Raw genomic sequence first — 16889 nt, forward strand, 5'->3', positions numbered from 1 at the left:
AAAGAAGATACAAAAGGAAAACGCGAGCACTTGTTTTGCTGCTCCAAGAAAGGTCTAGGTAAAATTTTAACTTAATTTGAGGAATTGAATTTAATGTTTCAGGTGAAATTCCATCAGCTGTTGGAAACATGACTTCTATTGTGAATCTTGATTTTTCGCATAACAACTTGACAGGTATGATATCATCTTTCTTCTCCTTTTCTTCTGATATATACATATCACCCTAAACACACACACACACACACACATAAAAAAGAAGCCAAAAAACAAAACAATAATATTTTTTGCTACTATACTTTCATAATATGCTTGTTTTACATTTCTGCTTGAATTCCTTTGATTATGTTATCGCTAGTGCTTTTATCGTTCTTTATTATTTCTCTTTTTTTCAGTTTCGACTTAATATGAAAATTTTTTAAAAAATGTTTTAGTTTTAGTGTATTTAATATTGATATATTATAATTTTTAATGACAAAAAGTAGAAAAAGTTAATAAAATAGTCAAGTACCTTAGTAGTCCTTATACTTATGCATTTTCTTCACTTTAGTCTCTTTACCCAAAATCGTAACAATTTAATCTTTTAATTTTGAAAATTGTTTCAATTTAATCCCTTTTAACACTTTTCTTCCAAAATTACCCTTCACAAAATGGACATGGCATGTGAGGTGGATTGCCTTGTGTCTTTTCATTGTTTTCTCCAAAAATATTAAGTACTTGTTGAGTTTTGAACCCCAAAACTCATGCAAACATGACAAACTTTGTACTACTTACTCGAAGCCCTTACTTATTTTCTTTTCTTCTTTACTTTCCTCTTTTCCTTTTTTTTTCTTTTTTTCTCCATTTTTTTTCTTTCCCTTTCTCCTCTCACCTCCTCCCTTAAGGACCAATAACTAATTGTTGGTCGATGGTCATCAGTCACAATCATGGCATGGCATGTCCAATGACCGTCGCTCGACCATCGACATCCGATAACAGGCAACTGATGATCAACGATGATGTTCGGTGATTGGTGGTCGGTCCTTAAGGAAGAAGGTGAAAAGAGGGAGAGAAAGAAAAAAAAAAGAAAAAAAGAAAAAAGAAAAAGAGGAAAGAAAGGAAAAAAAGAAAAAAAAAGTAATATATAATTAAAGGTGAGGGCTTAAAGTAAGTGGTAAAGAGTTTGTTGTGCAAAACTCAGCAAGCATATAATATTTTTAGAGAAAACAAGGAAAAGACACAAGGCGTCGTCTTGACACGCCACATGTTGCTTTCTTGTCATGACACATGGTGCTTTCCTTGAAGTGCCACGTGGCATGTCTACGTCAGCATGTTAGTGCCACGTGGCACTGTCAAATCTCAAAGTGATATGGCACTATCGAGTCAACATTTTCAGTCCACCTCAAAGACACAAGGCGCATGTTAGTATCACATGGCATTGTCACATCTCAAAGTAATATGGCACTATTGGGTCAACATTTTCAATCCACCTCACATACCAAGTCAACAAGCAATGACATCAATTCTATGAAGGGTAATTTTGAAAGAAAAATGTTAGAGGAACTAAATTAAAAAGCACCTTCCTAACACGTCAAATATTACTTTCTTATCATGCTACGTGTCAACCTCTAGACATGCCATGTGGCATGATATGGATGGGTGTTGAAATAGAGTGTGACACATGGTGCCTTCCCTAACATGCCACGTGGCATATCTACATCAGTATGTTAGTGCCACATGGCACTGTCACATTAGCATGTCAAAATGATATGGCATTACCGCGTCAGCATTTTTGCTCCACCTAACATACCAAGTCAACAAGTGGTGCCATGTCAATGCCAAGTCAGCAATGACGTCAGTTCTAAGAAGGGTAATTTCGTAAGAAAAACATTAAAAGAACTAAATTGAAGCAATTCTCAAAATCTTTCACCCTCATCATTAGGCATATACATATTCCCCTCATCATCATCAACATTAAGACCTTTAAGTTTTCCAATCATCAAAATGTACCAGCTATCAATAATGAAGTGCTCCATAAACAAAAGAATTCTCGCATCAACATGTGATCAAATACCAACCAACCCCCCACCCCTCCCTCTCCAAGGCACCAACAGCCCCCCGCCCCTCAAGGCACTAACAAATAGCATCTGAAGACTACCATTTACACATCCTTCTTCCCCGTAAACTTTCCACTAGTCTTGAATTGGCCTCCCTTAGCTTAAGTCTTTTGCAAGAGAAGAAAACGTTGTTTAAACTTCATCGATAAATTTTTTACGGCCCTTTTCTTCTCTGGTATCCCCAGCCCTCTCACATTTTAATTAATTGCAATCATATTAAACATAATCAACACATAAAAATGATTGCAAAACGCCTTTACCAAGCCCAACCATAGCTCGACTATACCTATCCCATGTTTGTCTTCTTCTTCCACTGGACAAAGACCTCCACCATATCTCTGTCATCCAGATCAAATACCATCCTAACATTCCCCACCACCTCCAACGTACTCTTCACTTCTTTTAACAACATCGCATTCCTTTTAGCAATATCGTTGTCCGTAATCAAATTCCCAATAATTTCCTACTGTAATCTTTGCTCCTTTCTATTATTTTTGACAGCTTTCTCACTAGGCTTCCTTTCTCTCCTCTTTTTAACCCCCACGGACCCATCCTGTTGTGTGGGTTGCTTCAAGATGGGAGTCTTCTAAATGCTGTCACTCTATTGCTCCATGGTCCCTCTTATCTTCTCAATCAATCCCTTATCCCTTGCTTTATTGCTCACTTGCTTCGAGATTTGCTCCTCTGCATCAAGCCTTTGCTGAGTGTATACTGCCTTCACCAAGCCACAACTCAACTGTTCTCTGACACATTTCGGCCATAGCAAGAGTATCATGTAATCGCCCAAGCTCTTTAATCTTACCAAATGAAGAAACTTCTTTAATCTCTTTTCCTGGTACACCTTGGAAGACTACAGTAGTATTGATACATGATGTCACCCTCAAAATCCTATATTCAACCACATCTATGAGAGCTCTGTGTCCATTCTCTCCTGATACTTCTGCTCAGGATAAATCAAGCCTAGGTCTAGACTCTTCAAACTACCTGTCAACATTACAAAGCCAAAAATCAACAATCATACCTTCCCATGGCCCATTAAACTTGGGTCAAGATATTCCACTCATGGAATGCCCTTTAATTATAAGTCCAACCTTAGCATTCTCAAAGTGGGCGTGATTCCCATTTTCAATTTTAATCTCTTCCAATGGCCCACTTGGCTCATCCCCACTTAAATGTTTCCCTTGACTTAACCCAAGCCCGAAAGAAGACCCAAAACCATCTTGCAATAGCTGATTGACAGACCGCTGCTCATCACAAGAAAACTCCTTAAGCCTCGACGTCCTACCCATCCTGCCCCTCGCGGATGGCACGTTGCTCAGAGGAGACCGTTGACCCTTTTCGAATTCACCCATTTAAAAAGGCGAAACTGTCCCTTTCCCTTCCACGTATTCTGACCTCAAAAAAGCCACACCCACCTACTTCGAATCACCTCCCAACATATAATTCTCATTCTCTGCCTTGCTCTCTGACGAGCTATTCTTGCTCTTCTTACTCTCAAGCTCTCACTCCAATTTTTCTTCAATAGAGAATTTCAACGCCAGTTTATTCTCATTAATAACCATCTCTTGCCATTGAAGTATCTTCATGCCAGGATCTAATGAAACCAACATATGAGCAAAATCAAATCTCTCCAATCTACTCGTAACCATAAATAAATTGCTTTTCCTCATGTGCTTTCTACGAGAGTGAAAACTGTCACATTCTAGAGATGGACTAAAAGATTCTCAATTTTGACCTACACAAACATGACATTCCTTTCCAGCACCTTCGCAAAAGGAATAATTGAGTCGAAGCAAAGCGAAAACATCTCAGGATATCTTTCCAGTAAAACTTTTATCTCCTGCTCATCACTAAAAGTTATCAATGCCTCTTAACTCTCACCAAAGTTCCTTTCCTGAATTAACTAGATTGAATTCCACTCAAGGAGAAAATCTCCTTCATATTGGCAACAGCACTTCTCCTTACGCATTCGAGTTCACTGTCAGGTATCACATCATTAACGACCACCACTCGCTTCTCCTTATTCATTCCACCCTCATTGCTGTTCCTACAATCCTTCTCCTCAAGCCAATCACTTCTTGCATTAACCAGGGCTTCCTTATATGACCATTTAGGCAACCTTTGCCTCTGGTCGCGAAGCAACACATCCCACCTCTATTCCTCCCATTCTCCTTTCCACCATTAAAAGCCCTATTAACAACAATTTTGCGCCCATCCAACACTCTCATGTTCCCCCTAGCGATGTCTTTTTGCATTTCCTCCAAAGAATCATACTTGACAAGGCCAAAACTAGCCTTGACCCTATTCATTTCCTTCTTGGATCTAGCAATAAATGCATCAACCACAACCTTGCACTTTTGAATCGCGTCTTAGAGGCCTTTCCACGTGATTCTCAGGCTTAAATTTCCAATGAAAACGGAATGAAGCCTCTCTCTCCATCGACAAATATCATCGTTGAAAGAGAAACCCTTTTTCTGCGATCCACCATCGTCCTCCTTCTACCCCACCTGTCGTCCGTTCGTATTCTTCCTCTCTCTGCCTAACATTCTCTCTCCACTAATATTTTTGTTTGAAGTCTAAAATGTTATAAAAGAAGTCGTGAGAAATGACCAATTTCATAAGATCAATTTAAAATTTGTTTTTAATATAAAGTTAATTATTTTTAACAATTTGCATTTCGATTTCGAGATAATTCCAAACATTGATGAATTGAAAAATTAAGAGGCGGTGGATGACTATGGCTTACCCCCTGATTTGTCGAGAACGTTGGAACAGGAAGAAAGGGAGATTTTACCTCATCAGGAACTCACAGAAATGATTAACCTCGGAAATGGGAAAGAAAAGAAAGAGGTTAAGATTGGCACCTCGTTATCATCTGATGAACGACAGAAGCTAGAAGAACTGCTCCGTGAATATGTGGATGTGTTTGCTTGGTCATATCAGGATATGCCAGGTCTCAATACTGACATTGTCATCCATAAGTTGCCTTTGAGATCAGACAGCAAGCCTATTAAACAGAAATTGAGAAGAATGAAGCCAGAAATGTTACTGAAGATTAAAGAAGAAGTAAAGAAGCAATTTGATGCTGGATTCTTAGAGGGGGCTAAATATCCTAAATGGGTGGCTAATATAGTTCCAATTTCTAAGAAAGATGGAAAAGTTCGAATGTGCATCGATTACAGGGATTTGAACAAAGCGAGTCCGAAGGATAGCTTCCCTTTGTCACATATTGATACTCTTGTGGATAACACAGCAAAGCATGTTTTGTTCTCATTTATGGATGGTTTTTCTGGTTACAATCAGATCAAGATGGCACCCGAAGATATGGAAAAAACAACATTCGTAACCATGTGGGGAACGTTTTGTTACAAAGTAATGCCATTTGGATTGAAGAATGCAGGTGCCACCTACCAAAGGGCAATGGTAGCTTTGTTTCACTATATGATGCATAAAGAGATAGAGGTATATGTGGATGACATGATTGCAAAATCTCATACAGAAAGGGATCATACTATCAATCTCAAGAAGCTATTCGAGAGATTGCGAAAGTTTCAGCTCAAGTTGAATCTTGAAAATGCACTTTTGGTGTAACTTCTAGGAAATTGTTGGGGTTCATAGTAAGTGAAAAAGGAATTGAAGTGGACCCAAATAAAATATGAGCTATTCAAGAGCTGCCACCTCTCAAAACGCAAAAAGAAGTGAGAGAATTTTTAAGGAGGTTGAATTACATTGCTCGATTTATATCCCAACTCACCTGCAAATGTGATCCAATCTTCAAGCTGCTTCGAAAACAAGACCCAGGAGAGTGGAATGAAGAATGCCAAATAGCCTTTGATAAAATCAAAGAATATCTCACAAATCCACCGGTGTTGGTGCCACCGACGGTTAGAAAACCTCTTCTTTTGTATTTGACTATGAACAAGAATTCTATGGGATATGTATTAGGACAACATGATGGAACTGGGAAGAAAGAACAGGTCGTATATTACTTGAGCAAAAAATTCACGGAGTATGAGTCCAAATACTCTGGCTCGAAAAGATGTGTTGTGCGCTAGCATGGCCCGCCCAGAAGCTCAAATAATATATGTTGTATCACACAACATGGTTGGTGACAAAATTAGATCCCATCAAGTATATTTTTGAAAAACCCTTCTTGTCTGGAAGAATAGCTCGATGGCAAGTGCTATTGTCTGAGTATAATATTGTGTATGTGTTCCAAAAGTCAATCAAAGGGAGCGTCATCGCTGATTTCCTCGTAGATTGAGCTAATAAGGATTATGAATCTGTAAGTTTCGATTTTCCAGATGAGGATTTGATGGCCGTCTTGCACATAGAAAAGGACATTTCCAATGAATTTAATCCATAAAAGATGTATTTTGATGGAGCATCCAATGCTTTGGGGCACGGAATTGGGGCAGTGTCGGTTTCTCCAAATAGAAAGTACTATCCAACCACGGCGATATTAAATTTCAATTGTACTAATAATATAGCGGAGTATGAGGCGTTAGTAATGGGATTACAAGCAGCAATCGAGATAAAGGTCGGCGCGATAGATATTAACGGAGATTCGGCTTTGGTGATATGTCAAATGAGAGGTGAATGGGAAACTAGAGATTCTAAACTAGTTCTATATAAAAAGCTGGTTACAGAATTAAGCAAACAGTTCAAAGAAATCAGCTTCAACCATTTGCCTCAAGAAGAGAATCAGATTGCTGATGCTTTGCCCACTCTCACAGTAATGTTTAAAATAAAAGAAGCGACTGATGTACGCCCTTTTGATTTAGAAGTCCGTGAAGTCTTCGCACACTGCTTGAATGTTGAGGAAGAGGTTGATGGTAAGCCGTGGTATCATGATATCATGCAATACATCAAGCACCAGGCATATCTTGAGAATGTCACGAACAATGACAAGCAAACTCTTAGAAAATTAGCAATAGGTTTCTTCTTTAGCGGATAAGTGCTCTACAAAAAGAGTCGAGATCAAGTACTTTTGAGATGTGTGAATGTTACGGAAGCCAACAAAATAATGAAAGAAGTCCACAAAGGAACTTGTGGAGCTCATGCTAATGGACATATATTGGCTAGATAAATTATGAGAGCTGGTTATTATTGGTTGACATTGAAATCAGACTGCGTAAACTTTGCTCGAAAATGCCACAAGTGTCAAGTTTATGCAGATAGAATCCATGCTCTACCAGCCCCATTGCACGTTTTCATAGCGCCTTGGCCATTTTCAATTTGGGGAATGGATGTGATTGGGCTTATTACGCCAAAAGCCTCTAATGGACACCAATTCATATTGGTGGCCATTGATTATTTCACGAAATGGGTAAAAGCAGCTTCCTATGCCAATGTGACACAAAAGGTGGTGTGCAGGTTCATCCAAAGGGAGATCATATGTCAGTATGGGCTTGCAGAAAGAATCATTACTGATAACGTAAGCAATTTGAATGGTGCGATGGTGAAGGAGGTTTGTGCTAAATTCAAGATCAAGCACCATAAATCAACAACTTACCATCCGAAGATGAACGGAGCGGTTGAGGCAGCCAACAAAAATATCAAAAAGATTGTTGAAAAGACAACTGAAGTTTATAAAGACTGGCATGAGAAACTTCCTTTTTCCTTGCATGCATATCAAACTTCTATGCGTACCTCCACCAGGGTAACTCCGTACTCATTAATATATGGTACAAAAGCAATTCTACTTGTTGAAGTAGAAATCCCATCATTGAAGGTGTTCATGGAAATAGAATTGGAAGATGTTGAGTGGGTCCGCTCCCGCTACGAGCAATTGAATCTGATTGAGGAGAAAAGGCTTGCGATTCTTTGTCATGGCCAGATGTACCAACGAAGGATGATGCAGGCATACGAGAAAAAAGTTCGTCCCAGGCAGTTTCGAGAAGGAGAGTTGGTTCTCAAGAAAATTCTCCCTAATCATATCGATTTTCAGGGAAAATGGATGCCAAATTGGGAAGGGCCATATGTGGTAAAAAAAGGTTTTTTAGGAGGAGCTTTGATTTTGGCTGACATAGATGGGGAGGATTTGCCTAATCCGATAAATACGGATGCGGTAAAGAAGTACTATACTTAAAAAAAAAACGGAAGGGGTTCGTGCTGAAAACTTGAAAAGGATAACTCGTACCTAAAGGAGAAGGCTCATGCCGAAAACCCGAAAAGGGCGGTTTGAGGTAGAAAAGCAGGAAGTTAGATTGAAATTTAAATATGTCAGCCTAAATGGAATACAAGATTGAGGTAGAAATACACTATGAATGGAGCTCCACAATTTCGCAAAACAAGGGAAGTCAGGGAGTCTGTGATCTACAGATTTGCTCAAAGCACCAATCAAGGACAATTCTTGAAATCGAATATCAGATTGTTTTCTCTGAATGGTCTGAGTGTTCATCACTTAAAGATCTAATGTTTGCTCTATAAGTTCTCTTTGCCTTGAATTATTTGACTTCTCATATATGAAATTCTCCTTCGCCTCTTTATTTTAACCATTTTGTTATTTACCATCTCATGATTCACATAGTGATTGTCATAGAAATGAATGATGACTGGTAAAAGAAATAAACTAATTAAGCAAGAAATTACACTCATTGCTCAGCAAAAGGCTTAATGATGAGGAAAAGGAATGGTAGAGCCTTGAACTTGAAGCAAAGTCAAATGTCAAAAAAAAGGGTGCTTAGGGAAAATACGGAGTTACCTAAAGCCTCCAGAAGGGAAGTAAACAGGCAAAGAAGATCAAAAGTTGCAATGAAAAATCGGATGAAGCAAGAGAAGGGTCTTAGAACCTTAATGAATCATAAACATGAAAACACTTCATCATTTCAATCATGCATACATGCCTAGCCATACACGGTCATTTTCAAAACAAGAATCCAAATTAATTCATGTCTCAAGCTTCAAAAGTAGGAATCCACCTGGCCTAAAATGTTGAGGTTGTAGAACTTTGATAAAAAGATTTGAGTTTTTCATTGTGAAGTTAATCCAATTAAGTTGGCATTTATGAATTAAATTGAACCTGTTTTGAAATGGGTCGAGTCTAGATTAAGTTTGAGAATTTTAATTTTTAAATCGAACCTGTTTGTGAGATAGGTCGTGCCTAAATTAAGTTTAGGAATTTCAATTTTGTTCAAATCGAACCTGTTGTGAGATAGGTCGAGCTTAGATTAAGCTTAGAAATTTCAATTTTAAATTGAACCTGTTGTGAGATAGGTCGAGCCTAAATTAAGTTTAGGAATTTCAATTTTATTTAAATCGAACCTGTTGTGAAATAAGTCGAGCCTAGATTAAGTTTAGGAATTTTAATTTTTAAATCGAACCTGTTTGTGAGATGGGTCGAGCCTAGATTAAGTTTAGGAATTTTAATTTTTAAATTGAACATGTTGTGAGATAGGTCGAGCCTAAATTAAGTTTAGGAATTTCAGTTTTGTTTAAATCGAACCTGTTGCGAGATAGGTCGAGCCTAGATTAAGCCTAGGAATTTTAATTTTAAATTGAACCTGTTGTGAGATAGGTCGAGCCTAAATTAAGTTTAGGAATTTTAATTTTGTTTAAATCGAACCTGTTGTGAAATAGGTCGAGTCTAGATTAAGTTTAGGAATTTTAATTTTTAAATCGAACCTATTTGTGAGATGGGTCGAGCCTAAATTAAGTTTAGGAATTTTAATTTTTAAATTGAACCTGTTGTGAGATAGGTCGAGCCTAAATTAAGTTTAGAAATTTCAGTTTTGTTTAAATCGAACCTGTTGTGAGATAGGTCGAGCCTAGATTAAGTCTGTGAATTTTTATCGAATTTGTTCTAATATGGGTCAAGCCTAGATCAAGTCTAAAAATTTTAATTTTGTTTAAATCGAACTTATTTTGAGATAAGTCGAGCCTAGATCGAATTGATTAAATCAACTGGCTTCGAGATAAGTCAAATGTGGTGTCTACGTCTTTGCACTATTCTTGATTCTCAATAATGTACAAAGAGGGGCAACTGTAGACACCTTTAAAATAAAAAATAATAATAAAATATAAAATAAAAAATAAAAAGAGAAAGGAATGGCTGGGCGTATGCCCAGCCATCCCTTCCCCAACCATCATGAGTGATGGGGCTCTGATTACCAACTCCTTGGTGCCAGAACCCCATTGCCGGGTTGTCCAAATTTTTGGACAACCTAGCTTTTAAGGATTGACCACCTGCAAAAAAACGGAAGGAGAAAAAAAAAACGTTTTCAAAACAAAAAACCTAAAATCTCTATCAGCCAGAAACAGCCACAATCAACAGAAAATAAGAAATCACAACAAAAAAAAAAACAAAAAGAAGAAACGAAAATCTGAGAGACCCAGGGAGTGTGGATCTATTCAGCGAGGGAAGGAGAGATAGGGGGTGAGTGGTGCCGGATCTTAGCTGCGCACAAAAGGTTTAGGAAGCCGCCGACTTAAAGGGGGAGAGAAAAAAGGGTGAGAGCAGTACCAGCGCCAGATCCGACGATAGTGAAGGTGGGGCTACCACCGGTTGGTTAGATTTGAAAAAGAAAGAGGAATAAAGAAGAGAAAGCCGAAGGAGAGGGAAAGAGAGGGATCTGTCGACCATAGGAAAAGTTAAAGAGAGAAAGAAACCAAAAAGAAGAGATAGAGAAAAAGAAAATTTTAAAGAGAAGGAAGAGGGTGACCGACTAGAGAGAGAATGAGAAAGGTGAAAATAAGGAAGAAAAAAAAAAGCTTTTATACTAAACAGAGGAGAGCAAAACGATGTCGTTTTAGTGGAGTGGGGGAATTGAAAGGTCAAGGCCTAAACGGTGCCGTTTCGAGTGGCTCTACAAGCACCAAACGGTGTGTTTTGAATTCTGCCTTGTGGGCCTCAGGAAGCAGATCGGGTGTAGCAGATTTGGGCTTCTGCGGGCCATTGAGCTGGGCTAATCTGAGCCTAGAAAGGTATAACCCTTCTCTTTAGTTTGGGCTTATTTCAATTGATTTTGGGTTAGCTCATTTTGTTAAATAAATTACATTTTTTTGTTGTTATGATTTAAATCATATTAGGAAAAGTTATTTATATATACGTATATATATATTATGAATGCTTCTTTAAATGCTAGAAAAATAAAAAAAATAATGATAGTAGTAATAAAAAATAATAGTAAAGATGCATAGTTTAGAAGAATATATATATATATATATATATATATATATATATATATATATAAAATAATAAGTAAATAGATAGCAAGAAAATTCATAATGGATTTAGTTTTTTTAAAAAATATATATATAGTAATAGTAATAAATAAATGAGAAGAATAAAAAAAAATGAAATGATTATTTGAGAAATTCCACCTAAGAAATGTAAAGAGTTGCCTCTTTTAAGTGGAATTTTTTTGAATACGAAGTTCGAGACGGATTTTCACCGAAGCGTCAAGATAAATCCGAACTCTAAACTTCAATACCCGTTAAGTCAAATTATCGTCGTAAAAAAATAAATTTACATAATGTTGCATTTGAACTTAAATTAATATAATTAGTTAATCAGCTTAAATAAATACTACTAAATAGAGTTAATTTAATCGTTAAAAAATAGATTAATTAATTGTTTATTTGATAAGTTATATAATCAAGTAAAATATTAATCAAAAACGTTAATTAAAGGATATGGATCTAAATAGAAAACAAAAAAAATAAAATAAACAAATAATCCACAAAAAAATAATAAATAGCAATAAACGTATAAATAAGGTGATAAATTATTAAACACATAATTGGATGAATTATGAACCACGTAAGTCAATAAACGCGTGCATGTAGACATCATCATTTTATCCTGTCATAGCATACCACATTTATCTTGCAAATGGTGCGGGAGTTTCGATGATGGGATTTCCCCGAAATGCTTGTAGAGACGAGTTCTTCCGAGGATATCTCTAGGTGAAAAAAATTTCGAGACTTCACCAAAGCGTTGGGATGGTCTTCGAATGATTTTTCAATAAAAGATTGCCGACCCCATTATTTAAAATAAACAAGTCATGACATCATTTTACGCTTGCATCATGTGCATACGTAAAACCCAATAAAAAAATCAGTTGGCCAATTTAATAAAAAATTAGTTAATAAGCAGGGATTAAATCAAAAGTAGGCTATAATAGGATAACTTAAGATTAAATGGTACCGTTCGTGGAACGGGCGCCACGGAGGTGCTAACCCTTCTCCGTGTGTAACGGCACTCCCGAACCCATCTAAAAAACGTGGATCAGTTCTCGTTCTTTCAACAGACCTAAAATTAATTTAAGACTTCGTTAATTAGAATCGGATTAATAGGTAACCAATCACACCTAGATAAAAAAGATTGGTGGCGACTCCTAAACAACATTTAATTTTCGCCGGCGTCTGGCGGTCGGGTTCCCGAACCCGCACGTTATGACACTTTCAGGCATGCCCACCTCTTTCTTGGTAGGTAAAATAGCAGAAAAACCAAAGGATGACATGTCCTTCAGGGAATAGCTAGCTAAGAGTAGAGAACAAGAAAGAAGAAAGATGCTAATACAATTTAGTGAGAGAAAAAGAAAGGAGCACAAGGACAAGCAATGGAACTTTAGTTGTTCAGCTTTAAAGATGATGAATTTCTATTGAAAAATGTCTGCATTGTTGAATGCGCATAAAGAGAATAAGCTATTTAGCAATGTCTAAACCAATGTCTCGTTACGTTGTAACAGTATGGCATTTCACCAAAGACGCTTCAGGATAATCAAAATCTATCCAGCTTCTTCAAGATTTTAACAAGCACAGATGAAAATAACAAGGTCCTGAACTTTACCATCAGTAACTGATGTTTACTATGCCATGGGACATGCCTAACTTAATTTATCTCATTACCTTTTATGGTTGCTTTAAGAATCCTTATTTCTGTAAGAGTGTTAATAACAGGTCTACGTCTCCACTGCACAAGCGCATGATTATCCTGTCACTGCCTTCCAGTGGCATCCAGAGGTACTTCTTTTAATGTGCTTCCCGATCATCTTCATGTTTATGCCTCCCAAAATTCATGGTTTTCTGTTAGATATTTTACAAGTACATGTTGATTTGCTGGATATTACTTCAATGGAAAGAGTTCTGATAAATGAATGAATCTGTTTCAAAATGAAATGATCTCTAATGTTCACACACTTGAGTACCAACCATGACTGCTGAAAACTAAAGTTTGCTTCTACATTTTTGAAAAGCTGTCAACAGCTTCCTATTAGACTTCCTTTCTTTATGCATGTTTGACACAACAATCCTCAATCAAATGCTACAATAGTTGTTTCCACTGGATGCTTGACTCTTTCAGAAACCTCCTAAGTTTGCTTACTAGGAATATTTCTCGTATTCTTTGAATTTCTGGAAATATGATTTTCTTGATCCCCCTCCCTTGTGGCAACCTTCTATTCCATCTTAATGGTTTTTATCCCATAGTCAAGAACACTAATAGCTATCCAGTTGGAGCTCAAGCTGCCAGTTTTCCCCTTGAGAATCTCCTTCTGTTGCTTCCCAGATTTCCAAGGAAGTAAAATAAAGAAAATGCATATACTCAGTCTACACCATTTAGTACAGAAAGGATCTCCCTAATTTGTTTGCCCATCAGTTATCCAAATCACATATTTGTTACTCATGGAAAACCGTGTGGGAGTCCTTGGAGACACAAAGGTAAATAGGATTAAATTTTTTTTACAGATGAAGTACTATATTCATTCCTTGCTTTTGATGACTGCATGCATGTATTTGGTAAAGGAATGGATTCAATGAAAAGCATACAACTATAATTCACATCTTTAAAATCTTTGAAAGGATACAATCAGAGTAAGAATGGGTTTTTGGGGCATGCCTCTGCAGGGTACTTGGAATGTTTTATTTAGTATAATTGTTTTATTTCGACTTTTCCTTTAGGAGAAAATGCTGTAATTGGTTTGAGTAATTTCTGCCATTTACTCAATTTTGGTATGAGATTTGACTTCCACTGTCTTCCAGTAACTTTTTTTGTTTCTCGTGCTCATATCTCTCTTGGTCTCACTTTGTTTGCAAATGTATTGCTTCATACTTTGACCCAGCAATATTACTCCTGACCACATAAATTGCAGAAAAATGCTTTTGAATGGGGATCGAAAATGATTCCACACTCAGAAGATGCCGTTCAAGTGACACAACACGTTGCGAACTTTTTAATCAGGTAAGGAATGTGAAGAACGGGAGTTTTTAATAGTTTGTTCTCTATATTGTTTCTATTCAGTTATCAGCAAATTGAATTTGTGACACCATGCATGGAGTGAGGCACAGGCGAACTTCAAATTTCAACGTTAAAGACTGCAAGTAACATTCTGGCCGAAAAAGAAATGCCAGTAGTTTTTCGAACATAGGAATGATGAAAGGAGAAGAAGTCATGGAGTACTAAATTCAAATCTAAGAAGCTAAATCAAGTTTTGGTATTGAGTTATTATCATTTACCCGGTGCAGTGAGGCTAGTAAGTCATTAAACAGGCCACCTGTTCGAAAAGTGCTTGATAACCTCATTTATAATTACAGCCCTACCTATTGTGGGAAGGCTGGGTAAGCTGACACTACCCTTTTGAGACTATTAACAGCTAGCCTCATATTTGAATGTTAAAGCTACGAACATGTTCCTTGTATTTGACTGCACGCAGGAAGGGATACGATCAGGTCTACATCTTTACGCAGCCTCAACCTTTGCAATCAGGTCCACGTCTTTACGCAGCCTCAACCTCTGCAACACGTTCCTTGAATTTGACTGCAGGAAGGGATACGATCAGGTCAGGTCTACATCTTCACACAGCTTCAACCTTGAATTTGAAAGGGTTGCGCCGGGTACATAGCCATTGTTATCTGATGTGACAGATGTATGTTGTGTAGAAATATATATACGTTGATCTTATGTAAATATTTTGTGTCACCTGTTCGAGCTCTGAATCTGAATGTTCCCTTCATGTCTTTAAGATTGAGCTGTGCTCAGGAACAATCTTTTATCAGACATGAAGGGCTATTGAATGATTGTCATCCCTCAGCATGTAACATATATAATCGTAAGCTACATGTACTGCTGCCACTTTATTTGGGTTTTTTAGAAAATATTTAGTAATTTAATTGTATTAGTGCGAATTACAATTAAAAAAGAATTTCATTATATTTTAAGACTATTCAACAAATTAAACACGTTGCACAACATAAATGATAAGGGTAAAATAAACCTAAATGAGGGTGACATTTTGCAGCACATATTGAAGTCATTTAACAACACAACTTTGGGTTTCCCTTTGAATTGCAAGAAAAACCATTCACTTCAACTTAGAGATGTATATAACATTGAAAATAGCCCTTTTCTTTTTATTAATCCAAATTCAAATGAACACAATCGTAAAACTATATAATATATAGTCGTGACTCGTGACTTTCCATAGCAATGTTGCTTAACATATAAACTTCAATATGTAAGGCTAAGGCCAAAAACAATGACTAGAAAATATATATATATATATATATATATAAATTCAAGGTGACATTTTCAAAGTATATGTGAATATATATATTCTAAGATTGCGGCAAGCTTTGAACTTATATGATACATCTTTGAATTAAGTTTCAAATATAATCTGTTCTTTTACCATTCTCTACATAAAAACTTTACAAATATCCTTTTTTTTCCATAAGTATTTAATACTGTAAGAAATTATATATTTTATATATTTTTTCATTGCATAATATGTAGTGGCGGCTCAAGAGTAAAGCCACCAAAGCGGTCGTTTTAGGCCCCAAATTATATTAAAAATATACAAAAATTAAGATAATTATTAAAATATTTACCTATCTCTTAGGCCTAATAAATATTTATTTTCTCTCCATTTCACATACTTATTTATTCTCAACTATTTAACTCATTTTTCATGTAAAAGTCAAGATAATTAATAAAATAATATATTTTTTTACTTTTTTAATTATGTGCTTAATAAATCTAAATTTTTTATCACTTCTCAATTCTTATAATACTATTAATTCTCAATTATTTCTCCTATTTCCAATCAAGTAATGGTAATATATATTTAATGATCTTGAATGGCTTTTTTTTCTCAACTATTTCCTCTATTTACAATCAATTAATACTAATATGTATTTAATGATCTCCAACAATTATCTTTTTCATATATATAAAACCAATTATCTTTTTTTATTCAATTTATAATATCTACTTTTAAATTTTTTTTTCTTCATTTGCTTTATCTTCTTTTACCTTCAATTTTTTTTCAAAAAATACACAGAAAGTCTGTTATATTATTATCTTTATAATAAACCGTAAGCTTCATTTACTGTTTACAATAAACATTCAATAATTAGGTATTATCATTTTAATATTTACAAACTTTTTAACTTTAATTTAAAATTTATATTATATTGTTATATTGTCTCTATTTTATGTGATAGTTAATTTATTGAATTATAAATTTAATTAAAAATTTTAATAATTTTTTTTAATTTTAATAAAAAAATTTTATTTAAATATTTAACTTTATACTTTCAAAGTTATTGAGCCGCCCCTAATAATATGCAATGGTGCCAATAAATCAAATGTGCAAATGAATCATTCAAGCTTGACTTTGTAAATAATTGAACTTAATTCACACACTTAATTTGTTTTTGAACATTTTATTTGAGTTTTAAATTCGAAATCAAAATTAAATTGAACTTCGAAATTAAATCGAGTTAGGGTAGCTAGGCCCATAGCCCATAGCCCCTAAGTTACTGCTTTAACCGTCAGTACCAGAAATTAGTATA

The 16889-nt window shown here is 35.8% G+C and overlaps 1 protein-coding gene across 1 annotated transcript in view; it reads left to right on the top strand.

The window, feature by feature from the left end:
- The window catches only part of LOC18594340 (uncharacterized), a 34209-nt gene extending 19703 nt beyond the window's left edge, over positions 1 to 14506 (top strand). Inside the window, exons 8-10 of the mRNA XM_088808434.1 lie at positions 103 to 174; positions 14189 to 14277; positions 14385 to 14506. Of these exons, the coding sequence (XP_088664560.1) occupies positions 103 to 174; positions 14189 to 14202 (86 nt within the window). The 3' untranslated portion in view covers positions 14203 to 14277; positions 14385 to 14506. The remainder of the gene's footprint in view (positions 1 to 102; positions 175 to 14188; positions 14278 to 14384) is intronic.
- Positions 14507 to 16889: the final 2383 nt, after the last annotated feature.

The sequence above is a fragment of the Theobroma cacao genome, chromosome 7 (assembly GCF_053813885.1).
Source record: "Theobroma cacao isolate CCN51 chromosome 7, ASM5381388v1, whole genome shotgun sequence".
In the NCBI taxonomy this organism is placed as follows: Eukaryota; Viridiplantae; Streptophyta; class Magnoliopsida; order Malvales; family Malvaceae; genus Theobroma; species Theobroma cacao.